Source organism: Prionailurus viverrinus, chromosome A2 (assembly GCF_022837055.1).
Source record: "Prionailurus viverrinus isolate Anna chromosome A2, UM_Priviv_1.0, whole genome shotgun sequence".
Classification (NCBI taxonomy): Eukaryota; Metazoa; Chordata; class Mammalia; order Carnivora; family Felidae; genus Prionailurus; species Prionailurus viverrinus.
The window spans coordinates 94330004-94356934 of NC_062562.1; the positions used below are offsets into that span (position 1 = coordinate 94330004).

At 36.6% G+C, this 26931-nt stretch overlaps 2 protein-coding genes across 16 annotated transcripts in view; one reads left to right on the forward strand and one right to left on the reverse strand.

Moving 5' to 3' along the window:
* CFAP69 (cilia and flagella associated protein 69) overlaps positions 1–14223 on the forward strand; it is a 61644-nt gene extending 47421 nt beyond the window's left edge. For all 6 annotated transcript variants that reach the window (XM_047830865.1, XM_047830874.1, XM_047830884.1 and 3 more), the window contains 8 exons: positions 425–506; positions 3426–3618; positions 6582–6719; positions 7347–7423; positions 8752–8949; positions 10899–10985; positions 12861–12965; positions 13278–14223. In XM_047830865.1, the coding sequence (XP_047686821.1) occupies positions 425–506; positions 3426–3618; positions 6582–6719; positions 7347–7423; positions 8752–8949; positions 10899–10985; positions 12861–12965; positions 13278–13448 (1051 nt within the window). In that variant the 3' untranslated portion in view covers positions 13449–14223. The remainder of the gene's footprint in view (positions 1–424; positions 507–3425; positions 3619–6581; positions 6720–7346; positions 7424–8751; positions 8950–10898; positions 10986–12860; positions 12966–13277) is intronic.
* Positions 1–26931, reverse strand: part of FAM237B (family with sequence similarity 237 member B) — a 165878-nt gene that overhangs the window by 119149 nt on the left and 19798 nt on the right. For 5 of the 10 annotated variants that reach the window (XR_007146486.1, XR_007146484.1, XR_007146487.1 and 2 more), the window contains exons 3-8: positions 23256–23401; positions 23033–23109; positions 20432–20524; positions 17394–17495; positions 14994–15090; positions 14794–14851 (exon numbers count right to left, since the gene is read on the reverse strand). Coding sequence is in view for 2 of the 10 variants with exons in the window: in XM_047831130.1 (XP_047687086.1) it covers positions 20503–20524; positions 21157–21545 (411 nt within the window). In the remaining 8 variants the exon portion in view is untranslated. Of the gene's footprint in view, positions 1–14793; positions 14852–14993; positions 15091–17393; positions 17496–20056; positions 20525–21152; positions 21546–23032; positions 23110–23255; positions 23402–26931 lie in introns of those variants that run through there. The other 5 variants (XR_007146488.1, XR_007146493.1, XM_047831130.1 and 2 more) reach the window with 5 other exon arrangements.

A 26931-nucleotide genomic window follows, 5' to 3' on the forward strand; every position in this document is an offset into this window, starting at 1 on the left:
ACAAAATTAAAAATAGAACTACCACCTGATCCAGTAATCCCTCTTCTACGTATATATCCAAGAGAATTGAAATCAGGATCTTGAAGAAATAGCTGCAGTCCCATGTTCATTGCAGCACTAGTCACAATAACCAGGATATGGAAACAACCCAAATGTTCCATCAATAGATGAATGGATAAGAAAATATGGTATATATACACACTATGGAATATTACTCAGCCTTAAAAAAAGAAAATCCTATTTATAGCAACATGGATGGACCTGGAAGACACTATGCTAAGTGAAATAAGTCAGTCACAGAAAACTCTCTCTTATACATGATTTCTCTTAAATGGGGCATCTAACATAGTCAAAAATATAGAAGTAGACAATATATATAGATAGTAGAATCCTTGTTAAAGGAATAACTTCCTTTTTATTTAAGGTGCTGTATTTTGGGATGTTATCCCTTAGAGGATTATTTTCTTGAAAAGGAAGGCATTTTTCTCCTTTTGGATTTACTGGCAGTAAGTATGATTGTTAACAACTATAAAATACTAATAATAATATGTCTTTATTAAAGCTTTCCAAAGCTAAGTGCCACAGAACACTATTCTGTAATTAAATGTGTCCCCAAATCATGTTTAAATGTTTGTTTTAAATAAAATCTTGGTGGCTCAGTCAGTTAAGTCATGACCTGACTTGGCTCAGGTCATGATCTCACGGTTCATGGGTTCAAGCCCTGCATTAGGCTCTGAACTGACAGCTTGGAGCCTGGAGCCTGCTTTAGATTCTGTGTCTCCCTCCCTCTCTCCATCCTTCCTCCAGTTGTGCTCACTCTCCCACTCTCTCAAAAATAAAGAAATAAACATTAAACAAAATCTCACCTGGAGATCATAATTTGCATTTGTATAGATAAAAGCTCTGAAAATCCCTCCTCTGAAGAAACCAGTGTACTTGGGTCAGAACTCACAAACACATAATAGAAGATAATTTGTTTTATGGGATTTCTTTTCCCCACCAACCTTTAAGGAAATAGTGTGTGAAGTGCTAGACAATATCAAAATGTATAATCATTATTGATAACTTCTAGCTTCTTTTAGTATTAAAAGTTAAGGGCTACATTACACAAAGGAGTAAAGTATTTTTTAAGAATTGTGTATAGTTTGTAGGTTATGCGAGGAATTAGTATGTCATAGACCATTTCACAGAATGAACAGGAATGGATATATTAAGCCTGTCAGGAAATATAGTTGCCATCTAATACCAATGAAGAATGGCAAAGACCCTCAATTATCCTCAAAGTCATTTTCTACTGGCCTGAATTCTAAGTCCATAGTCAAGACAATGTGGGAGGAAAAGTTATTTTGGTTTCAGTAAAACTTTGAGAGATGTTCTGTCCCTGCCTGTGATTGCCACCATTCATGATTTTATTAACAGAATAATGAACTTACTTGGATTTAGCAAATGTACTACAGTTATTTGTGTCCCTTCATCTCTCTGAAAGAAAATTAGTTGGCATTACAGATAGGAGAGCAAACTCATTAGATATAAAAAATTACATACAAAACATAAATAATGATAAACTTTGATAAACAGGAATGAATCATGACCAGAAACCCTTGGAAAATTCAGAGATATTGGACATAATATGGAAGGATATATGTGTGGCTCTACTAAATGATGTATACCTCACCATGCTTCTCTGATGAGAGTACAAGTGTGCCCAGAGACACATGGTGATGTGTCAGGAGATTCTCAAAGTCACAGAATTAATTTGGCATATCTTCCTAGAATCTTGTTTTTATTTAAAGACTCAAAAATAGGGAGTTATATAATAGGGGCACCTGGGTGGCTCAGTTGGTGAAGCCTCAGGTCATGATCTCGCTTGTGTTCTCTCTCTCTCCCAAAAATCAACATTAAAAAATAATTATAAAATAATAAATTCTATAGGAATATTTAAGATTATATAAAAAGTTCACAGACATTTCTCAATTGTGTTCACTCTCCTTCACCACTAGGGTTTCTCTGATGGAAAGGCATGAAGAAGACTGCTAGGAGAAGCCATATATAGCACAATGGTTATGAGCACAGGCTGCAATCAGTCTGATTGAGGCCTCCAATACTTGTTAGCTGTGTACCTTGGACAAGTATTTAACATCTCTGTAATATGTTTCTTCATCTATAAAAGAGATAACAGTATCTACCCCGTGCACTGTTGGGAGATTTATATGAGTGATTATATATGCGTGTGCACTTGTGTGTGTGTGTGTGTGTGTGTGTGTGTATAGACAGACACATACACACGCATACACACTTATTTGGAATAGTGCCTGACATATTTTTACCATGTAAGTGTTTTCTATTATTATGAATATAATTATTAGATTGTACTTAATGTGGATCAAACCAATCAAGTTAATTACAGATAAAAATAATCTTTAATGAAATTTTTAGATCAACTCCAACCTTTGACATTTGCCCCTTTTTCCTGAAAGTGATGTATAGGAATAAAAAACTCAATTGAGGGTTCTGCTTAATACAATCTGCTAAAATATTTATTCAGTATGCAATAATTGCTAATTATGTTACATATTATTTAGAACTTTCTATGTACCAGGCAGTCTTGTATAATTCATCATAATAACTCTTTAAAGCAGGTAATATTATAATCTTTCATTTTATAAAAGAGGAAACTGATAATGTTTGCAGTTCAAACAACAGGTTACATGTTTCCTTTGCTATATTCTATTAGTGGTATACTATGAGTTAATCAACAAAAAATATTTCAGACACAAATTATTGTGTGGAGGAGGCTATTATTCTGGATGGACTTTTCTATACCTAAATTTTGGTTTGCTGAAAACTAGTAGCAAAACAAAGGAATATGCTTGATGATTTTTCTTAAATGCTTACTGTTTTGGATGCTGATTTTCAAAATACAAAATTATATCTCATTTGTATCTATTTTCACATATGACTTCCACTTGCAATTACCATCAGTTATTTTCTTAATCACAATGAGATTATAGTTAATATGAGTCTTTATAAACCATAATAAATCATGTAAATTGGAAAGATCCTATAAATACAGTGAACTATGTATAGTACTGTTGCCATTGCTTTACCTAAAATGAACATCTTCATTTATTTTTATAATCTCTCTTTTTCTGACTGAACCTAATTATTACATTTTGGTCATGACATATATTCATGACTATATCAGAAATATATTGAATCTTTTTCTTTTTATATTTGCTAATTCTTAATGTTTGAAAACATACTTTTTAACAAGAGATTGTCCCAAATCATACTTAAGTCTGAATTTTAAGGCAGTCATTTAGAAGAAAGTTACTGATCAGTAATACAAATGTTTGTTTTCTTTTTTGAAGGTAATAATTTTTTAAATTTATTGCATTTTTTTCTTTCCTATTTCCTTGCAAAAGTTGAACCAAAAAAAATTCTGTAATCTAGTACTGGGAATAATGGTTGAATTTTGTGATAATCCCAAAACTACGGCTCATGTTAATGCTTGGCGAGGGAAGAAGGACCAGACAGCTGCTAGTCTTTTAATTAAATTATGGAGAAAGGAAGAAAAAGAACTAGGAGTAAAACGTGATAAACATGGTATGATCATTGGTAAGTGTATTTATAACTGTTATAATAGCAATTAGATGCATATTTTTAATTGAGATATAATTGAATTTTACGTTGCATTAGTTTTTTAGTTTTTTATACATTACAAAATTATTACCACAATAAGTTTAGTTAACATTCGTCACCACACAGTTACAATCTTCTTCTTGTGATGGAACTTTTAAGAACTACTCTCAGCAACTTTCAAATATATAATAAAATATTGTTAGAATAGCCACCACCCTTTTAATTACATCCATAGGACTTCATCATCTTTCACCCATATTTTTAGAAAGAGATCTTTAAGATATGAGGGAAGTATGAGAACTTTCACCCCTTTGTTTAAGGTTCTTTTCACAAGAGTTTGAAGAACTTGCTATCATAAATTCTGAATGAATTGAAGAAAAGTATATTATCAGCAGATTCATATTTTTATAGATATTTTCAGGAAGTGGTATTTGATTATATTGTTTAACTCAAAACAAAACAAAACCTAACACCATGTCCTAAAGAAGTTCCTTTGAGTTACCTGCTTTTACAAATAGATTCAACCCATTTCATTTACTGATAAAATTGGGGATATAAATAGAGTGCCTGTATAGTATTTTGCACATTTCTGTTGATTCATATTCATGCAGTTTACTTTTTTTTTTTACAAATGAATAGTCTAATGAATTATTATAAAGTCAACATCTATGTGACTAATACACAGTTTACATTATACATTGCATATATATATGTAACACATATATAAAATGTTATAATAATTTTATTGCATGTAAGTTAAACCACAATAGGAATGATTTTTAAAGGAAAAACAAAGAGAAATGATCTATTGTAAACACCCCAGAAAGACCCTACTCATAGACCCTTTCCAAGCACAACTGGATCTCTTCTATTCAATATTGTTCTTAAGATTCATCCACATTAGATTTAAAGCTGTATTACAAAGCTGTGGTCATCAAGACACTATGGTACTGGCACAAAAACAGATACATAGATCAATGGGACAGAGGAGAAAACTCAGAAATGCACCGAACTGTATGGTTAGTTTATCTTCAATGAAGTAGAAAAGAATATCCAATGGAAAAAAAGACAGTATATTCAGCAAATGGTGTTGGTAAAACCGGAGAGTGACATGCATACACCACACACATGCTTACACCACACACAAAAATAAACTCAAAATGGATGTAATACCTAAATGTGAGACAGAAAACCATCAAAATCCTAGAGGAGAACACAGGCAGCAACCTCTTTGACCTTGGCCACAGCAACTTCTTAGTAGACACGTGGCTGAAGGCAAGGGACAAAAAGCAAACGTGCACTTCATCAAGATAAAAAGCTTCTGTACAGCGAAGGAAACAATCAAAACTAAAAGGCAACTGACTGAATGGGAGAAGATAATTTGCAAATGACATATCTGATAAAGGGTTAGTATCTAGAATGTATACAGAATTTATAAAACCCAACATCCAAAAAACAAATAATCCAGTTAAAAAATAGGCAGAAGACATGAATAGACACTTTCCCAAAGAAGACATCCAGATGGCCAACAGACACATGAAATGTTGCTCAATATCCCTCATCATCAGGGAAATACAAATCAAAACCACAATGAGATATCACTTCCCACCTGTGAGAATGGCTAAAATTAACAACACAAGAAACAGGTGTTTGTGAGGATGTAGAGAAACAGGAACCCTCTTGCACTGTTAGTGGGAATGCAAACTGGTGTAGCCACTCTGTAGAACAGTATGGAGATTCCTCAAAAAAACTAAGAATAGATCTACCCTACAATCCAGCAATTTCACTATTAGGTGTTTACCCAAAGGATACAAAAATACAGATTTGAAGGGGGTATGTGCTCCCCAATGTTTACAGCAGTATGCTCAATAATAGCCAAACTATGGAAAGAGCCCAAATGTCCATCAACTGATGAATGGATAAAGAAGAGGTAGTATGTATATATATATATATATATATACAGTGAAATATTACTCAGCCATCAAAAAGAATGAAATCTTATCATTTGCAATGACGTGGAGTAAAAATATATTGTGCTAATAAGCAACATAAGTCAATCACAGAAAGACAAATACTATATGATTTCACCCATATGTGGAATTTAAAAAACAAAACAAACAAACATATGGAAAGGGGTGGGGGAAGAGAAGAGAGGCAAACAAACCACAAGAGACTCTTAATGATAGAGAACAAACTGAGAGTTGATGGAGGGAGGTGGGGATAATGGGCTAGATGAATGATGGCTATTAAGGAGGGCACTTAGGAGAAGCGCTGGGTGTTGTATATAAGTGATGAATCACTTTTATTTTTTTAAGTGTATTTATATATTTTGAGAGTGAGAGAGAGCATGAGCAGGGGAGGGGCAGAGAAAGGGAGAGAGAAGATCCCAAGCAGCCTCCATGCCACCACTGTAGTGGCCGACGTAGGGCTTGAACCCCGAACTGTGAGATCTTGACCTGAGTTGAAATCAAGAGTCAGATGCTTAACCGACTAAGCCACCCAGGCACCCCAAAAGTAATTTTTTAATGTTTATTTATTTTGAGAGAGAAGAGCGTGAGAGGGGCAGAGAGAGGAAGAGAGAATTCCAAGCAGGCTCTGCCCTGTCAGCACAGAGCCCGATTCAGGGCTCAAACCCATGAACCTTGAGATCATGACCTGAGCCAAAATCAAGAGTCAGACACTTAACTGACTGAGCCACCCAGGCACCCCTAAAATAGTTATTTTGTGAAATTTTCATATTGTACGTAAATAACAAAAAAGCTCTAAATTTTGCCATAGAATGGGGAATAACTGGATTACTTATGCTTTCACAAGAATAACCATATACAATGCACTATTTTATAATATATATTCTATGTCTGGAGTAAAATTTCAAATTAAATTAATTTACTAATGTTTTTACCTGTCCTTTCTATGTTTTCATGATATGCAATGAGTAGATACAAAGAAACCTCTATTTACTAGTTTCCAAGAAGAGCAAAAAATCATGCCACTGCCTGCAAACTGCCCAACTATTGCAATTATGGATGTTGCCGAGAATATCAGAGCAAAAATTTATGCTGTGCTGGGCAAACTAGGTAAGAAGCTACTTGTCACATTCATAAGAGCCTCTGTTTTGCAGAGTGTGCAAGTTCATTTTGCTTTGGAGTCTATTTTTCAGACATGATCAAAAAGTCCCCTGATACAGATAAATGCATGTTTCATTGTTACTCTAATGTCCAGCCTACACCCTTGATGAATTACAATCAGAATCTCTGGGTATGGAGCCCAGGCATCAGCATTTTTCAAAGCTCCCGAGGCAGTTCTAGGTGCAGCCAGGATTAAAAGTGGTTAGTTTAGATGATTAGGCTTAAACACAAGAATTCTGAAATACTTGCATTTTTAAAGTCTGTCTTTTTTTCCCTTTTCTTTTTATTTTTTTCTAGTCCTTGCTTCCTATTAAGGGAAAAGGTACTCAAACATTATTCAGCCTCTGAAAATACAGTATCATTGTCTTAACCACAGCAGTGACTCAATAAGGATGACCTGGCAGAGGTTTCTTATAGGAGGAAGCCAAAAGCTCACAAAACTAACTTTTCCATAATCAAGATGAAAAAAAATAACTGTTTGCATTAGTTTTTATGATATATGGGGTTATTATTATTATTTTTTTTTGGAATTACTTGCTTTGTTACAGTAATTCTCTCTTTATAAACTTTGTTTAGATTTTGAAAATTTACCTGGCCTATCTGCTGAAGATTTTGTCACTCTTTGTATCATACATAGATACCTTGATTTTAAAGTGAGTACTTTCTTATAATCTTGTTATTACACTCTGATATGACAAAAAAAAATCAATTGGGAAATAAAAGATCTATATTCATAGTTGTAAGCAGTCAACCATGTATTGTAAGCAGTCAACCATGTACTGTATAGTTTTTATTTTCCATTTTGCATCTGATACTGTTCGAGAAACATGCAATTAATTAACTGGCTATTTTCCATAGGATATGATTTCATCTATTTATAAAAGAAGATGGATGTTACTGACAGAGGCATTCAGAAGTTTTACAGAATTTTTAAAATATAATTTCTTCTGTTTATAGAGCATTAGGAGCTATAATTAATTGAATTATTAATGAATTATTGCTTATTAAAATCAATTAATATTTATTAAAGATTTTATTATTAGTTTATATGGTAATCAAATATCAGTTAAAGGATATTAGGTTGCTCACCCTGATGGTTATATCTTTATTGGCAAATAAATGCTTTTGAAGTGTCAGCAATGTCTTTTTAAGTACATTTTCTTCTACTAATATTAGTATTATATATTTGAATGTTGCCAATGAATAAACCTATTTTCAAATGAAAACAAAGCTCCTTTTCTTCCCAATCCTGGATATATAAATTTTTCTGCAAATATAAGCATACTCAAGTACATTAATTTCCAGACAACCTAGAATATGAGCTGTCAGTATGATGAAACCATGGAGTTTTAACAGCTTACGATTCAGTCTTAGGTAGAAAATAAGGGGCAAGAGACAGGACTCTAGATTCCCAGGAATCCCCATGCTCAATGTCCTACAAGTTCAGCCTGACTTAGATTTTTTTTTTCTTTCAAGCAATTTATATTCTTTATTTTTTATTTAAGTAGGCTCCATACCTAGTGTGTGACTTGAACTCACGACTCTTGAGATCAAAAGTCGCATGCTCTATGGACTGAGCCAGCCAAGCACTCCTTAACTCATTTTCTAATACATGGGTTTGGGGAGGAAAACATCAGTAGTTCCAGAGGATGAGACTAAAGCAGCAGTTTCTGCAACTATGAAAACAGTGTGACTATAAACCAGAGGGCAGTGACAATGACAGTGAACTAGACTTAGGTAGTAGAGCCTCATCCACAAATACCTTATCACTATAAAACATTTAATAAATTACTTCTGAATACTCAAATGTAACTATTGCCTCAAATTATTCCCAATGCACTTATTCCCAAGTAGTAAGATGGGGAAGGGTGGTTCAGTAGGTGTTAACTTTGGAACAACCACCCAAATAAAGGATTACCTAAAATTATATCATTTATTTTTGGTTAATTTAACTTTTTAAACTTAAACTTTATTATAACAGATTGGAGAAATATGGAATGAAATCTATGAAGAAATAAAATTAGAAAAGTTAAGACCAGTCACTACAGACAAAAAAATTTTGGAAGCTATTACAACAGCATCAGAAAATATTGGAAAGATGGTTGCTTCTCTTCAAAGTGAGATGATTGAAAGCCAAGCACACCAAGATGTGCAAAATGAACAAAAAGTATATGCAAAAGTAAGTCACATATACTTTTAAGGCAGAAGATAATTTCATTGTATAAGCTAGTTGACCAGAGGATATATTTGCCTGACTTGTGTTTCAGCACTTAGAGTTATTGTGTAGTTTTTTCTTATAGTTATTTTCAGTGTTCTTGTGAAATTTTTAAAGAAACCATGGAGTTAAGAGCCTGAGATTCAATTACTATATTCACTATGAATTTATGGCATTGTAATTTGATTTCTACAGGCTTACATTTTAAAAAATAGACAACTGAGATACATTTTTTGAAATGTCAGTTCCAAAAATTGTGGTCTATTTAAGGGTATACACTTGGCAAATTGTGTCTGATAGTGTATCTCTGTGACTGTACATTTAACCTCACTGGGAAAGTTGGCCCTCATCCATCCCTCTGTGATAGGCCCTTACTGGCATGCCAACTATAGGCATATCCATAAAGCTGCATCCTCATTTCAGTACCATAAAACTTACAATGAATGTTCTATCTAAAAATCCAGAGGTAAGCTGGCCTCTGACTTTAATCAGAAAAACCTTCCAGGAAAATATAAACCATTCTCCTAAAGCTTTGTGTTCAGTCAGAAACTGAATACAACAGAAGTTTTTGAACAAATAGGTTAAGTAGCTATTTAGCTTGTCTCCAGATACAAAGGTGATGCAGATTCCCCACTTCTGGTTGGTCACCCTTTATGATTACAATTAAATGTTTACAACTCTTTAAGGTGATTTCCAAAGTTTTCTATTGTCTGATCTTTCACATAGTCTATTAAACGTTTGTATCTACAGCCTAGTAGGAATTCTGTCTGCATCCACCTGTGAATTCTGCTCCATCTTAGACACCAATTTGCTTGAAAGTTTTAAGAGGTTTTATTGCATAGATGTTGCCATTTAAGTAATTTATTTCTCTTAAGTGGGAGAGCCCTCTTGGAAGTCCTGCTGCCTCATTAGTTCCGTAGAATGGCAGAACGTCTGCTGTGTGGACTAACAACTGTTGATTTGTTGGTTATTTTTGATTTGTTATCATGGCTTTGACCCCATTTATTTTTAAGTAGTTGTTTAATTAAATACTTAGGTTCATAATTCATAAATTTAATAATATATGCTAAGGGCATGTGTCCTCTGATTATAATTTAGTAAATAGCCTGTTGAGAATTGTTTCTATAATTTAGAAATAGCCTGCAGTTAGTGGTTACCTCCCTAGACTGCATCACCACAACCAACACGGCACTCTCACAAAACTGCTTGTGTTAAATTGCTACAGTCACAAATTAGTAGTTTTCCTGAAGTAACCTCGGTAAACTATTATCAGTGGCAGTAGGAATCTATTTTCTCCCGTGAATTTGCCGTTGGGTCATTTACTTAGCTTGTTCTGGATTATGATGTGTCTTCACAAGTGATAATCACATAAAGCAATCAGTCTTCGGAGAATGATTATTGTTATTTTATATTTTATATTTTTATAACAACAGTTTTATATTACATTTCATGGAAAACAGTTCAAACCTTAGCCACATAGTGAAGGAAGGATTTTTCCTCCATATTTAGACTTTTGCTGAACTCTGATTATTCTAATCCTCTGCTAGTCATTCTAAAATTTACATTGACAAAATCTAGGTCTTCCTTCAAAGTAAGGGCTTTAGGGGCGCCTGGGTGGCGCAGTCGGTTAAGCGTCCGACTTCAGCCAGGTCACGATCTCGCGGTCCGTGAGTTCGAGCCCCGCGTCAGGTTCTGGGCTGATGGCTCAGAGCCTGGAGCCTGTTTCCGATTCTGTGTCTCCCTCTCTCTCTGCCCCTCCCCCGTTCATGCTCTGTCTCTCTCTGTCCCAAAAATAAAAAATAAAAAAAAAAACGTTGAAAAAAGAGAAGAAAAAAACAAAGTAAGGGCTTTAAAAAAGCGCTTTGGTATTCTTCCATAGAAACTGGAATTCTTACTTATCTTTCTCATTTCAGATACAAGCCACACACAAGCAAAGAGAACTGGCTAGTAAATCATGGGAAAATTTCTTGGCCAGAACATCAAATGCTAAAACTTTAAAGGTAGGACTTTTAAAATCTTGTGATATCCACAACAAATAGTCAACTCAGACAAACAGACTTTTTCAGGAATATTCATTTGCCTCTTCTGCTGACCTTTTTTTTTTTTAATGTTTATTCATTTTTTTTTTTTTTTAGAGAGAGAGACAGAGCATGAGTGGGGGAGGAGCAGAGAGAGAGGGAGACACAGAATCCGAAGCAGGCTCCAGGCTCTGAGCTGTCAGCACAGAGCCTGACACAGGGCTCAAACTCAGAGACCACGAGATCATGACCTGAGCTGAAGTCAACGCTTAACTGACTGAGCCCCCCAGGAACCCCTTCTGCTGACCTTTCTATAGAATACCAACACTGTTAGATCCTCACACGCAATGTAGGATAATAAGTGAAACTATGCATTTTCATATTACAGAAGACACTACTTGGAGTTTTATTTGATCTAGCAATGGGAATCAAGGATGATTTCCTGGATTGCATAAAGGAGATGATAGTTAGCCAGCAATGAGCAGGAGAAATGTGCTCCTACTTTCCACTTTGAGTCTTCTTATTCATTGCTCATTTCTTTAAGAAGTAGAGTGAAGGACAGAAAAAATAATTGTCTGTACTCTCTCCCCTAAGGGTATTTCCCTTCCATGACCATCAAAAGTAACGTTATATTAAAGCTTAAATGAGAATTGAGAAGAAACATCCCTTTGGAAAAATGTGATAAGCTGTTTCAGGAATAAGTTAGAAACTAATCTAAAAAGTTTATAATATTGAATGTTTACTTGAGATATGTGAGAAGCAGCAAGTATTTCCAAAACCTCCTTTTTCTATTAATACTTTTGGATATGCTTTTATGTAAACTTTTTTTATATATAAACTTTTCCCACTTTTTCCATTAATACTTTGGATATGCTTTTATGTAATGTTACAGTTCTTCCACTAGATATGAAATTGTTGAATGTTAAGTTAGGCCCTGAAAATAGTGAAACCACATTAAGGTAGCAAAACCAAAGTTAAGAACAAAAGCTCACTTGAGGTACCATGTCTCCCCCTTCTCAATAAAAATTCTTCCCAACTTATAAAACATCCTCACAACTATCTGTACTTTTAAGGAATAATTAATTAAAATCATCCCCTCATTTGTTTAAGAATGCAGATCATTTGTTACCTTGAATTTCACCTGTGGCAGGGCTTCAACTATTGAGTTTAACTATAGGTGCAACAGGGGCACCTGGGTGGCTCAGTGATTAAGTGTCCAACTCTTGATTTTGGCTCAGGTCATGATCTCGCAGTACATGGGTTTGAGTCCCACATTAGGCTCTGTGCTGGAAGGGCAGAGCCTGCTTGGGATTCTCTCTTCCTCTCTTTCTGCCCCTCCATGGTTCTTGTGTGTGCGTGCTCCCTTGCTCTCTCTCTCTCTCTCTCCCCCCCCTCAAAAATAAATAAACTTAAAAATTTTTTAATATAAGTGCAACAAATTATACAATTTATATTATTCTGTTTGAAGCATTTAAGTGTTCTGATTAGTTTAATTTATGAAAAATATTTTGAAAATATGCATCACCCAAGTTAGTAGCTTATTAAATTATGTTCTAAAAATTGAACATGATTTCCTTAGGACCGCCTTATTCCTTGGTCATATATGACTGGTACCTCTGGAAATTTCAGTAATGTTTTTAGGTGACTGATGTCTTCTGCGTTGTATAAAAGATATAACTTACTAATAATGATCTTTTGAGCCTAAGTGAGTAAGTGTAGGTTACAGGGCTACTTAATGAACACTCTAAGTATAAGCCAGGCACAATTAAATGTATTTCATATACTTCATTCTAAGTACAATGGTTAGTGCTTTAATAGAAATTAATACTACTTTCTTTCTAATTTAAAAATCTTCAGAAAGCAAAGAGGCTTCAGGAAAAAGCTATAGAATCCTCTAGATACAATGGGCAACCTCCAAATGCAATATTTCATAGGACAGATATTAAAGGCCTTAACACAACGGTAAGGGTTTTTGCTTCATGACTTTTCTTAGTAGATACTGAATTTAGTCTCCATAGAATGTTATTTCCATGGGGTTTTGTCTCATATTTGTTCTTTTCACTGGTCACATTACCCATAGTTAAGGCATATTTATCTCTAAAGTACCTCCACTCTCAACCAGTACTGGTTTAGACCAGATCAGCCTTCCAGGATTTCCAAGAAACTGCTATAATTTGGTATCTTTTCCAAAGTCAGCTAAAGGATGAATGGGTTTCTCTCTTATTGGAAAATTTTGCAAATGAACTCTTAGATATATACTTTTTGCTTTTCCAGGTGCCTTCTGGTCGGGTAGTAACAGTGGAAAGCACTCCTGCCCGATTACTGGGAGGGCCTCTGGCTGATACAGACATTGCTCTTAAAAAACTGCCTATTCGAGGAGGAGCCTTACAAAGGGTGAGAGCAGCCAAAACTGTGAATGAGCCAAAGAAGATTGCTCCTACATAAGACAGTATACAGACTGTCTGAAATAAAGTCTGCTTATTTTAGTTAAATACATGTTTATTTATAATTATAAAGCAAATATTTTGGAATATTTTTGTAGGAAATATTAAGAAAAAATAAAAGTAAGCACACACAATTTATTTGTACTGAAAATATCAACATTTGGCATCAGAAGAGCTGTCATCAATTTCTTTCGAAAGATTGCTAATTCTCTTAATTGTAAAACATATAGTTTCAGTTAAAACTCCTTTGGTTGCATGACTACTCCATCTGGCTTAAAGTTTTAAGCCAATAAAAACTTTTACAGGCACTCTGTAGCTATCAAATCTAGGAGTAAATAAGACTGCAGGCATTGTTGGATCCAGGGACTAAAGCTCTGAGTAGAATCTCCTTCCCTAGCAGCTACTGGATTATATTTTCCCAAATTGATACCCAGTACAGAAAAATACATGCCTGTCTGTCCACAATCTCTGCAACTGCCTCCACATGTTGGGACCCTTGATTGGTCACATGCCCACTGAAGCCATCCACCATGACTTTGGCCAGATCTAAGTACTGCCTACTCCCAGAGCCAGAAGCAGGCCAACTCCAAACAAAATATAGAGATGGACTGGAAAACCAGGATATTGTTATCATATGTACATGTAAGTACTGGGCAGAAAAAACATTTGCAACAATTTGTTGGTCAAAGTAAAATAAATTATGTCTGTTATAAAAAGCAAATGTTATTCATGAGCTAAACAACAAAAATAAAAATACAGATGGTTTTACTCTTAATATATAAATATGCAAAGTTAATTCTAATGCTATTTTCTTCTCTAATGGGGAAGGGAAGGGGAGGGTTGGGAAGTGTTTTCCCTCCTTTGGTGGTGGAGATAGCTTTCCAAAAAACAGGAGATAGATGCATTAATGCTGGATGTGGAACAGAGTGTCCATGTATGTATGCAATTATGAGGTTTCCATAGACTGTCTCCATTCCTATAAACTCCAGGGAAGCCACAAAGTTGAATTCATGTCCAGGATAGGGAGAGACAAGAACCTGTTTTCTTTAATAGGAAAATATGCTGGTATTTGAGTCTAGATTCTAGGCCCATAGGCACACTCAGCAGTATACTGGTAATTGTGTAGCAACTGGTTCTTCAAGAGGAAATAGCCCTTATTTGTAGTGTTTGCCAATTTGCATGGTGTAAATACTCCCACTGTGACCAGTTACAAGCTACCAACATGATGCTACTGAATCCAAAGTTGGGAAGACCTGCATAGAGTCCATGTTATCAAATAAGAGAAGGCTCCATCACCCCACTGGACCTACCTCCTGCAACTTCCTCCTCCCTTCTCCTCCTCTTACCTCATCTCACATTCCACCAGAAACTTTCCATTATCCCCATCTGTGAAGGTAATAGCATCTGCAAAAAGGGGAGAAAGTGCGTTTTTCATGTTCTAATTAAAATGAGTTGACAGTATACCATTGGCCAGCAGCTTCTAATCCTGGCCCAGCTGCCTATTCTCCTTGTGGCCCACAAGAATAGATAACATGCATCAGCTTACCATGCAGCTTTGTCTCTCCCGAATCCTTTTCTTTATTACCACCACCACCACCAAGATATTAGAAATCATAATTTGTTCCTCTTCTTGACAGGAAGCCCTAAGCACAAAGAGTCCATGAAAGAGTAGTTACTGGGTCAAGAAAAGATGTGGATAAGAACACGCAATGATGAGATGTCCATACAAAAAAGCAACAGATACACCTCAAGTATGTCAGATACACACACAATCAAAATGAAGTGTTCATGGCTAAGAACAACAAATCTTGCCTCATTTTGTAGACTATATGCTTCTTCCTCAGATGCTAAGCTCCCTAAGCACAAGGTAGAAACTACATTCATTCATTATTGAAACCAACACTTCAGTAAATAAATCATTAAATCAGTGTAATGGTGGCCCCAGCTCCTGACAGCCTTTCCCTTGAGCTCTGCAAATGCAGCAAAGTTCTGAGCTCAAAAGGAAGATTCAGCCAACAAAATACAGGTAATGCTAAACACAGATATATTAAGGTAGTTCACATGTATTTACTCCATAACAGTGATAGACTTTATACAAAATGAATTTTAAGTATTTAAGACATAAATACTATTACATTAACTGATTACATAAACACTGTGTAGAAATAGAATTGATATTACTTGGTTGAATATAATTTTTTGTATCTAGTACAATGTGATATCTCCAAACTGATTAGGACAGACTACAAAGTAGTCTGTGATATCGCTGGACCTTTCCCCTCTGCTGTGTAGATCTTACCCATCAGGAAGAGGAAAGGTAAAATAGGGCAGGTTGTTACCTAGCAGCCATTTAACAGCTAAATAAATGTAGGTGGATGGAGGATAGTGTTGCTTCATACAATTAACCTAGGTAGACAGATGTGCATTGTGTTTGCATATTACAATTCCAGCCACCTTTGTAGTGAGCAAGTGAACCAGTATGACAATGTCACTAACTATAATAGGTCTCTGTCTCTCCTCACATCCTGTGCTCCTACACCAATCTTGAGCCCTCTAGTCCATCCAGCCTGGCTGAAAGGCAGACAATATGTTTTCTTCCATGAGTCAGTTGAGACAAAATTTCAAGCTCTCAAACTGAAACTTTTGCTAATAAACTAAATTCAAAGAGAGTCAAAAGAATAAAAATGGAGTTTAGTGAATACAGATGAAATGGTTTCAACATGCTTCAATAATGAGATTTTTACCACATGAGGGAGCTCATCCCATGGTTAAACTCTATTAGCCAGTTCTTGCTTATATTGGATGAAAACCAGTGAATAATTAGGTGAATAACTCATCTCTTCCTCTGTCTTCTAGAGCACAAGATATGTTTCATATCACAGGAAAAAAACTATTGTGTTCAGCCTAAGTCTTTTCCGGTCAAATATCTATTTTCTGTAATCATTACTCTTTTTTTTAATGTTTATTTTTGGAGAGATAGAGTGTGAGTAGGCAGAGAGAGAGGGAGACACAGAATCCGAAGTAGGCTCCAGGCTGTAAGCTGCTCTAAGCTGTCAGCATAGAGCTTGACATGGGGCTCAAACCCATAAACCATAAGATCAAGACCTGAGCCAAAGTTGGATGCTTAACCGACTGAGCCACCTAGGTGCCCCTTCTGTAATCATTCTTATTTAATCATTCCAGACTTTATGGATCTGGCTAGCCCCTTCTGAAGTGCCACCATTTATTAATTTTCCTTTAAACTGTGACCAGACAAACTAAACAAAGATTTCCAGGTGTTGTAGGTCCCATGGAGGTTATAATGAAAACAGTATTCCTCATTTTTACATACTTTCTGCCAACAGAACCTAAGCTTACATTAGTTTCATTAGCAGTTATGTTTCATAGTTGCTTATATTGAGTTTACAGTCAAAGATGCTTTCTGAGAAAGAGAAAAGCAGCCCCTGACAGTCAGGAATTGGCCTGGTACTATCAGGTCAAAATTCTATAGATAAATAAATGTCTGTTAAGTTCCTACTGATATGATGACGAATGATATAAATGATGAAAGAAAAGGAATGAAGGAAGAAGAAGGGGGGGAGTGAGGGCAGACAAATCTCCCATATAAATTATCTACAGATAATTTATGTAGATATTCCCTCCTTCAGCATGTGGAACATTACTTCCCATTCTCTTAAATGTGGGTTATACTTAGTGACTTGCTTCCAAAGAATACAATATAGAAACAGAAGAGAAAGTAACATTATAGCAGAGAAACCTGGGATACACTACCTTAGCCAAGGTTAAACATCATCAGTGATAACTTATGTTGATAGCATATACCCTTGATCTGAAGTATTGAGAACAGTACTTTACTTTTGTGGTCTTCACCCAAAAATCCTACAAATTCAGTCTAACTGTAAGAAAAACAATCAAGCAAACCCAAATTGGATATTCTGTAACATACCTTATCAGCACTCAAAACTGTCAAGGTCATTGAATGAAAACACCTTCTTAGAGCCTAAGGAGACATGATACCTTGATATATTATGGAGTCCTGGATGGGATCCTGGAACAGAAAAAGGATATCAGGGAAAAACTAGTGAAATCCAAATAAAATATGAAGTTTGGTTAATAATGTATCAGTAGTGGACCATTAGTTATGACAAATATACCATACTAATGTAAAAAGTTAACAATAGGAAAAAAAATGAGGAGTATACAAGATCTCTGCATTATCCTTGCAACTTTTCTGCAAACTTAAAACTATTCTAAAATAGTTTATTTAAAGTTTAAAAAAATGATCTTTTGAATGATCTAGTCAGATGATTTTGAACAGGGCAAAAGAGAAATACATATTGTCCCCCACTCAATCATATTTGACCACCATTTCTCTTTTTTTAACTTACGTTTTCATATCATAAAATTGTTTTTGAATTAGTGTATTAGTTCCTACTGTACCTTTGTCCCACTGCAATGGCAGCTCTGTGAGTCAAGGATTATTCAGCAGTATACCTACAAGCTCAGTACGTTTTTGTGAATGAATGAACGATGAAAACATAATAATATATCTTTCTTTATAAAAATGGCATGATTTGTGCCAAAAATTGCTGGGGAGGGAGGGGATTTTTAACAGAACATGGTATCTAAGTACCAGCAAAAAGACTTAAGATGAATTGCTCTAAAACCAGACTGCCCGTTTTGGCAAATGTCCTTTTTACTATTTTTAATAATCCAATGTAGCCTGTTAATTCAGTTAGGTGATCTAGGAAGCCATTTTCAATTAACCTATTTTGGATGGCTAACAATTAATTTTATTAACACTGAAAAGTTAATAATTGCTGCAATAAAAATTTGTATGACAACTATGATTGATAACTAGTTGAACAATTTTTTAGGCTAAAATTATCTGGTTTTGCTTTATGACAATGAATTTTTGAGCTTCAATCATTTACCCACAGGTTGTAAAAGATATCCTCTAAGGAAAGTCATGACCCTATGCCTCCACCTGCAAGAAATGAATTAGGCAGTTTTTAAAAAAAAAAATTTTTTTTTTAACGTTTATTTATTTTTGAGACAGAGAGAGACAGAGCATGAACAGGGGAGGGGCAGAGAGAGAGGGAGACAGAGAATCAGAAGCAGGCTCCAGGCTCTGAGCTGTCAGCACAGAGCCCGACATGGGGCTCGAACTCATGGACTGTGAGATCATGACCTGAGCCGAAGTCGGCTGCTTAACCGACCGAGCCACCCAGGCGCCCCATGGGCAGTTTTTTATGTATCTTTCTGGTCATCTGAGCATAATACCCACCCTCCAACCAGCTAATTTTATGAGCTTAGGGATCTGTCCTTAATTGGCAAGATAATGTGCTCGCTTCGGCAGCACATATACTTAATTGGCAACATAAAATATTTTCAATATAGGAATTTATTAGACTGACAACCTTATCTAGACCCTCATTATACAAAACTCAGTTATATGAAATAATTTTTATAAAATAATACTTGAAAGCCATGCAAACCATTTATTCTTTAATATTGGAGATTCTTAACCTGGGGTTCATGGACCCCTCCCCCCAAAATCATACACAAAATGATGACACTGTGTACATAAAACTCCTTGTTAAAGTGTCTATAGCTTCATCAGAATTTCAAAGTGATCCATAACTCAAAGAATGTCAGCCCCCACTCCACCATTTAATGTTTATTCTTGGATCAAGTCAAATCATCAGACAGTTGCCCATTTGTTCAGTATTATTTTTGCTACTTTTAAAATTATTTATATTTAATTGAGTTTGGGTGTGGTGACATCAGCTTGCATTGAAGGGAATCTGTCATTGCCAGGATACTTGAAAACACAGTGCTGTATCCCATGGTAGCCATTATGAAAACCTGTCATCTTTATTGGTTTTTAGTCCTAGCAAAGGCTGGGCTTCTCCTAAACATGTTGTTTGGTTTTTCTTATCAACAGAGTGAGGGCACCTGCATGGCTCAGTCAGTTAAGCATCCCACTTTTGATGTCCTGATCTCAGTTCCTGAGTCAAGCTCCATGTAGGACTCTGTGCTGTGCTAACAGTGTGGAGCCTGCTTGGGATTCTCTCCTCCTCTCTCTCCCTCTCAAAATGAATAAACATTAAAAAAAAAACTTTTTAAGTGTGAATCTTGAAAATGCTCATGAGTCCTTTACCTTTAGAAGTAGAAAACTCAGACCAAACTTACAGCTACCTTTTTATCAAAGGCATAGGCTTCTATAACATGCATTTAAAAGTATTCATCCAAAATACAACTACATATTATTAGTTTCCTGTCTTTATTTCCCATCATCTAAATTTCCTCATCTACTTCATGTTATCCTATTGTTTGTTATATATTTTTAAAGCTTCACATCCTCTTTGGAATAAGATGTGAGATGTATGTAGGAAATACATTTAAAAAGAAAAACTGAGCTAGTACCTAAAAACCAAAATTCTACCAAACTTCACTTTACTAAAATGAAGTTTCTTACTACCTTTCTGTTTGTTTTTTTTTAATTAAGCCAATAAAAGTGAGAACGTAAAAAATTTTAGTCCTTAATGCATAGAAAAACACTTTAATATATAGGATGGCTTGGAGATGAAATGCACATTTCAGAAGCCACTCAGTACATGACATCAAAATCAAATATTACTTTTTAGGACAATACTGGCATTTATTTTGGCACAATTTAAAGTCAATATTACATATAAGATACCTTAAAAAATTAGTCACAGCATTACTCCCTCAACTATTATATTTAATAATATATTGCATTTGCATTTTAAATGTTTTCCTTAAAGATGCTTTACAGATATGCCTTCCAAATAAAAAAAATATTGACAAATTACCTGAAAAGATGGAAATGCTAATTCAATAGCCAGAAAGCATTTACACATCACATCAACAAAAATACAACTTTCATAAATATGAAAGAACTAGAAATAACAATTTTGATAAATACTATAAGAAATATTTGACTTCAGAAATACTGACAGAATTAAACCTTCAGGTTGATGTCACTTTGCTTGAGGTATTTTCCATGTTCTCTATCTTCTATGTAAAACTCATGTTTTGTAAAATCCAGTCCTATAATATTAGAGAGGAGAAATTGTTAATACTCACTATAAAATGACTTTTAAGATTTCATCCTTTTAAATAACCCTATTGAAAAACTTAATTTAAAAAGCCTAATTATATGTCCTATCTTTAAAATTTCTTCAATAAATGCAATATGAATAACTATGATGTTAAACAGATTTCTCATGAACTATTTGTGGGAAAAAATAAGGTAATAATTTTAATGATCTACCAAATGTATTATACCTCAAGATCATTTAGATCATGTGTCTGTACATCAGAGCTCCTGTGGTTTCTAAATAATATAAAATCATTAAAAATGAAAATCAAAGTCAATCATTAGGAAAAAATAAGGCAAATTTGCTAGCTTATTGGCAAAAATGATTAAATGTTGAATTTTTAAGAAGGCTGAACTGCTGGGGGCACCTGGGTGGTTCAGTGGGTTAAGCATCCAACTTCGGCTCAGGTCATGATATGGTAGGTGAGTTAGAGCCCCATGTGGGGCTCTGTGCTGACAGCACGGAGCCTGCTTAGGATTCTCTCTCTCCCTCTGTCTCTTTCTCTCTCTCTCTCTCAAAATAAAAACTCAAAAAAATAAAGAAAACTAAACTTCTATTCTCTTAAGTATACATTTAAATTACCTCCTGTTCTGCGGAAAATTATACTTGGGAGGCATCACCTGTCTTCTGCCCATTCCATGAGATCGTGAGAGCAAGCAGTCTATATACATGTCCCAGAAATCCTGAGCTATGCTTAAGAAGACATTATAATGTCTAGGCCGCTGGGATTTTTGCAAAAACAACATGAAATTCCAGAAAGCGTCCACATTGTGCTGTATCTTGAGTTCCTTGAGATCTATCAATGTCAAAGAGCAAGAATTCCAGCATTGGAAATCAATATCTTCTGTGATGCCTGGGCTGATACTGGCAAGCACCCCCTTTTGAAATTCAAAGTCAGCATTAATCAGATTGATCAGCATCATGCAGCCCAGTGGTAGGTAGAACCGTCCTCTTGTGGCAAAACCCATATTCTATAGAGAAAAAAAAAATGAGGGAATATATTTTTAAGTTAAAAAGAAAATTATTCAATTATTCAATGATCTATTTAAACCTAAAATTTTACAAAGACATATGTATGTGTTTTTGATCAAGCCAAATTTGTCTACTATGTATTTGTTGATTTTCCTCTAAGTTGCTGACTCTCAAACCTTGTTTTGAAAAGATACAGTTACAATCTATTTACCAATGTTCTGATAAAGTCTTCAGCAGACACTGAAATGCAATACTTGTTTTTGAAGATGTGATGGATTCATTTCATCACAGACTTTTAGAGCTGAAAGAAATGTTTGTTTTAAATTTTGTTTAATGTTTATTTATTTTAGAAAGAGAGACACAGCACAAGCAGGGGAGAGGCAGAGAGAGAGGGAGACACAGAATCTTAAGTAGGCTCCAGGCTCAGAGCTGTCAGCACAGAGCCCGATGTGGGGCTCGAAATCACGAGCTGTGAGATCATGACCTGAGTTGAAGTTGGATGCTTAACTGAGTAAGCCACCCAGACACCCCTGAAAGAAATCTTTAAAAACATATGCTCCAACCTTTACAAATTAGAAAAATTCTCAACTGATATGGCTATGCACATTCTCAGGTCTCCTGTGTCCGTATCTAAGACTCCTACCACAACACATTCCAACTAAGTGAATCAGAACAGACTATTCCATGTGTAACCATGAGAAAAAGGTGTTTTTTCCCCTAAATTTTAGATGTAACCAATCTATTAACCCAAGTGGTGTTGGATATTCGAGCACCATTTAAAGTTTCAAAGTTACTGACACTTCTTCCATTTCTATTCTTTGAAAAATATTTGTTATGCACTGATGTCTGGTGGGTCCCTGGCTACTCTCAGGTTGTTCAGGATCTGTTTGCAGAAGATTAAACGGACATACCTTTAGGAGCAGGAAGACAATAAAGGTGATATGAGCTAATATGACATAGTGTCGGGCCAATGACATTCAGCAAAATCTTGCCATTTTCTAATGGTCTTTGCTCAAGTTTCCCTGCCAAATCATCACTCAGTAAACTGGCTACATGAGTGGACGTCAAGGACTAAATTGGCTTTGAATTGCTACAGAGCTGGCATTGGAAAAGTCCCTGACACAACCTTGACAGCCAAGGCCGAGGAGTGGAGAGGGGGGACAAATCCAGAAGACTCACCACCTCCTTACCCATATACCACCATCTGACATCTCCTCCAAAATAATTTAGGGTAAAAAGCCAAAAGAAAAAAACAAAACAAAAAACTTTGCTTATTCAGGTCTTTTCACATCGTCAAAATCTGTGCAGATTCCCAGACTGAGCTGGCAGTGTCAAATGTATGATAGAAGTTCTAAAAGGAAATGACTGGCTTGGGCCTGAGAATTTTCTTCCACGAGAATTTCAGGTTACACTCCCGACCAGTGCCCTCCTCCAGAGGGTCATCTGGACTCGCTCGGAAGAGGGAGCCCGAGCGGAAATGGAGTACCTCTTGTCTGCGCCGAGGCGCGCGTCCAGAGCGGTGTTCTGTGCGCGCCGAGCTCACTCGAAGGTTGCAGGCGGCTCCTGCCAGGTAGGGACAAGAGGACTCAGAAGGCTCCAGAAGCCGGCCCTCCCGGCTCCCACCCCCTGCCCAACCAGGTCCCACCCCAGTGGCAGGCGAAAGGCGGGAAGCTGCCCTCCACGCGATCCTCTACGCGCGCCGCGAGCACCTCAAACTCGCCCAGCTGAAGGGTGTCCGCAGTTCGATGCTCCGGGGCTGGAAGGCTCTGGCTCGCCGATGGCGGCGCTGCGGGCTCTGTTGCGGCCTCGCGAGTGGCGCCCTAGTCAGCGCGCAGCCCGAAACCACGCTCCTTTTCTAGGGAAAGAGTGAGGGGGCAGAGAGTGGGTGGTCACGCTGCCGAGACCCAGCTTTCATCTTGCCCACCTTCCTACACTGGGCACCCACTGGACCCGACACTCCCTGCCCTCTGTTGCTGCTCCTGTCATGCCCTCCTCCCAATTTTGAAATTACAGTTGCTCAGGTCTTCCTCGCCCTCCCCCCTCCCTTCTACCTTTCTGCCTTTGAGAAAATCCATCACAGCAGTCAGTCCACTATATATTCCAGCTGTCTCCTCCCTGCACCCACCCAGCCTTCACACCCTATTCTCCTATCCAGAGAAAAACTTTCATAAGGCTATGGACCCTATTGAAATGAACCTCCTTGATGAGTTCTAACCTCTAGCAAAGCACCATTTAAATTATTAATAGTAACACATACACATTGCAACGTATCTTCCCCTCTACCTAAATACACAGTGTTTAACTTTGAGAAGATAGTTTTCTTTAGTCTTTGGTAGAATGAAGACTTTGGGCAAGTCCCTTAAATATCTGTATATTGTGCATCAATCTCAGCCTTGACACAGCCTTGACTCATCGTTTGTACTATACGTTTAAGTCTGACTTCTATCCCCAAATCCCAAAAGCAATCATCACATGGAGCTGTAAGGGAAACCAACCCAAAGCTAGTTGTCTTAACCCAACTTACCCTTAAGCAGGTCACCCTTTCCTCACTGGTTCTTGAGCTGGGATGGTTAAGATTATGGGCCAAACTCAACAGCCAATTTCCCAGCAGTTGTCTTCCCTAAAGCTCACTTCTCCCAACTCTACCATTATACAAAAAGCTGCACTCTGCCCTCCTCATTATATGAATGCAGCCATCATTATTAGTCTTGCCCTGGCAATACCCTTCCATGTCCCTTCCATCTCTAGGACTAGCTCCTGTACAAAACAGAACTGCAAAGTGAGTCATTTACTCTGATTAGGTAGAACACACACAAATCCATCTCATAACAGATTTTCTTCAGCTCTAGGTTTCCAGGCATTTCAGTCCACTATTAACCATGGCCTCTTAAAGTTAGCAGAGACATTAAAAGTTACCTAATCCAACATTCAGCATTCTATCTGAAGTTTAAACCCTGCACTCTCGCAAAGAATTCTTCAACCACCAAAGCTGTTGTCCAATTTGACTGGGCCTTGGGCATTCCACTCCTATATACTAAGGATATAAATCATCAATTCACAGAAGAGTAATACCCCAAATCCAGTATATATGAGAAAAGATGCTCACATTCAAGGATATAATGCATTGTTTTCTCTCATTAATGTTTAACAAAAATTGAAGCATTTGATATTATACAATGTTAGCAAATTTTTGAGCAAATGAATATTTTCATATACTTTTGAGAAGAATGTCAGCTAGTAAGTATAAGCACCATAGAAGAAAACTGGCATAATTTCTTTAACCTGAAAATGATCCAGAAATTCTGCTCTTGGTTCTACCCTCAAGTCAATGAAAAAACATATCTACAACGTGACTGATTTCTCTCCAGGGTCCACTGCTGCATTATAAATAGAAACTGCCTAAATGATGACAAATGTACTTTTTAAATTATTGTTGAGTAATCAAGAAAGTGAAATCTCCAAGGAAAGAAGGGAATAAAAGAGAAAGAAGAATCAAAGGGTAAGGAAAAGAAAGCAGAGGAGAAAAAAAAAAGAGGAGGATTAGAAAAGTGAGACATAGTAAATTTGGAATTTGTCAATAAATATGTATGGTGAAAGGTAAGATATAGATATTGAATTACACTTTGTAAAGTTGTTAAATAGGTATGTAAAATGTCTTTGGTAGTTTCTAAATGACAGAAATAAAGAACAAAGCTTTTGAACAGGTGGAAAGTAAAAACTGAATACGAAAAAACAGATTGATTTGTGAGCAGTATAGGCAGTCTTCCTCTGTGCTTTGCTGTAGGCTACATTTTTGTCCTTTGAGTCATCTAGGGTTGACTGACTTTTCTCCCAACTCTAACATGACCCACTGTTACAGCGAGCAGGCCACTGCAGGCCCTTCCTCCTGGAGAATCCAGAGAAGTTCCAGAAGCAGAAGACAGCTCTGCTACTCTACAAAGGAGTAGTATCATCTCAGCCATGAAGCCTATTGTTGAACCTCTACCTCTTAGGTGTGGTGCTGACTCTGCTCTCCATCTTTATTAGACTGAGGGAGTCCCTGGGGGCTTACTGGAGAACCTATTTCCTGGGAGCTCCTGGACCACCAGAGGTCAACTAACTAGCACACAGCTCCAAGCGCCTTCCAGAGGTGTGGGGTGTGGATAAGACCTCCCTCCACCAGCTGTAACCTTGGAACACTGACCTAAGCATATCTATCCAGGTGTCAAATGGCTGGAAAGGCAAGATGAGAGTATCAGTGTTATCAGAATTATTAATTGGTCCTTAAAGGGCCTCTCTCTCTGGATGCTCCTTGTCCGGGATAAAGAGCCTGTTTAATACATAGGTGTGAGTGTGTTGCCTATAACTGTGGGATGGAGTGATGTCACTCTTCTCCCTGGGTTCTGCTGTAAGATTTGCTGCCCTTGGCAACATGGCTCTGACATCTCTTAGACGGCAGTTTGTGCTTCACATTCAGCTTTTGGGAGATGGTGTCATTTTCATCATTGTTCCCTCAACATCTGCCAAGAGTTCCTTTGGACTTGGGTACCTTATGGTCATCTTATTTGGTGTTCAGCCTCTCTTCCATGAGAGCTTGTCTATGTGCAGATAACAGTTGAAGCAGTGGGTGGGTTGGCTATAGGGAGGGGAATGAGGGAGTAGTCAGTGTCCAAGTCTCATTGTTTCACATGTTAAAGTCCCTTCTTCAACATAGTGTGTATGTTCATACATTGGTCTGAAGGGGACAGTGGGATGGGTAAGCCAGCTCAGGACATAGCATTATGGCCACCATGTGGCTTAAATGAATTTTTCTAATGAAATAAAGTTGAATATATATATTTTTAAAAAGAAAGAAAAACAGGTTAACAAATAGGAACTCAAGCAAGCAACAATAGAAGTGAAAAAAAGCATAGAAAAAATGACAAGTAGAAAGCACATTTAAAATGGAAGAACTAAATCGATAATCACAATAAACATATATAGTCTGAATTTGTCGATTAAAAGAGGGAAGATGTGGGGTGGTTCAGTCGGTTGAGTGTCTGACTTCGACTCAGGTCATGATCTCGCAGTTTGTGAGTTCAAGCCCCGCGTTGGGCTCTGTGCTGACAGCTCAGAGCCTGGAGCCTGATTCTGTCTCTTCAGATTCTGTCTCACTCTCTCTGTGCCTCCCTCGCTCATGCTCTGTCTCTCTCTCTGTCAAAAATAAATAAAAAAAACATTGAAAAAAAAGAGGGACTCACAGGTAATTAAATAGGGTGCTATTGCCTCAGAAATAGATAAATCGACAATGGAGTAGGTTAAAGAGCCTGGAGACAGACCTACACATTTATGGAGACTGTGTATGTGATAAAATCAATATAGTAGATCTGTAGGAAAACAGTGGTTTCTTCAATAAATAAGGCTAGG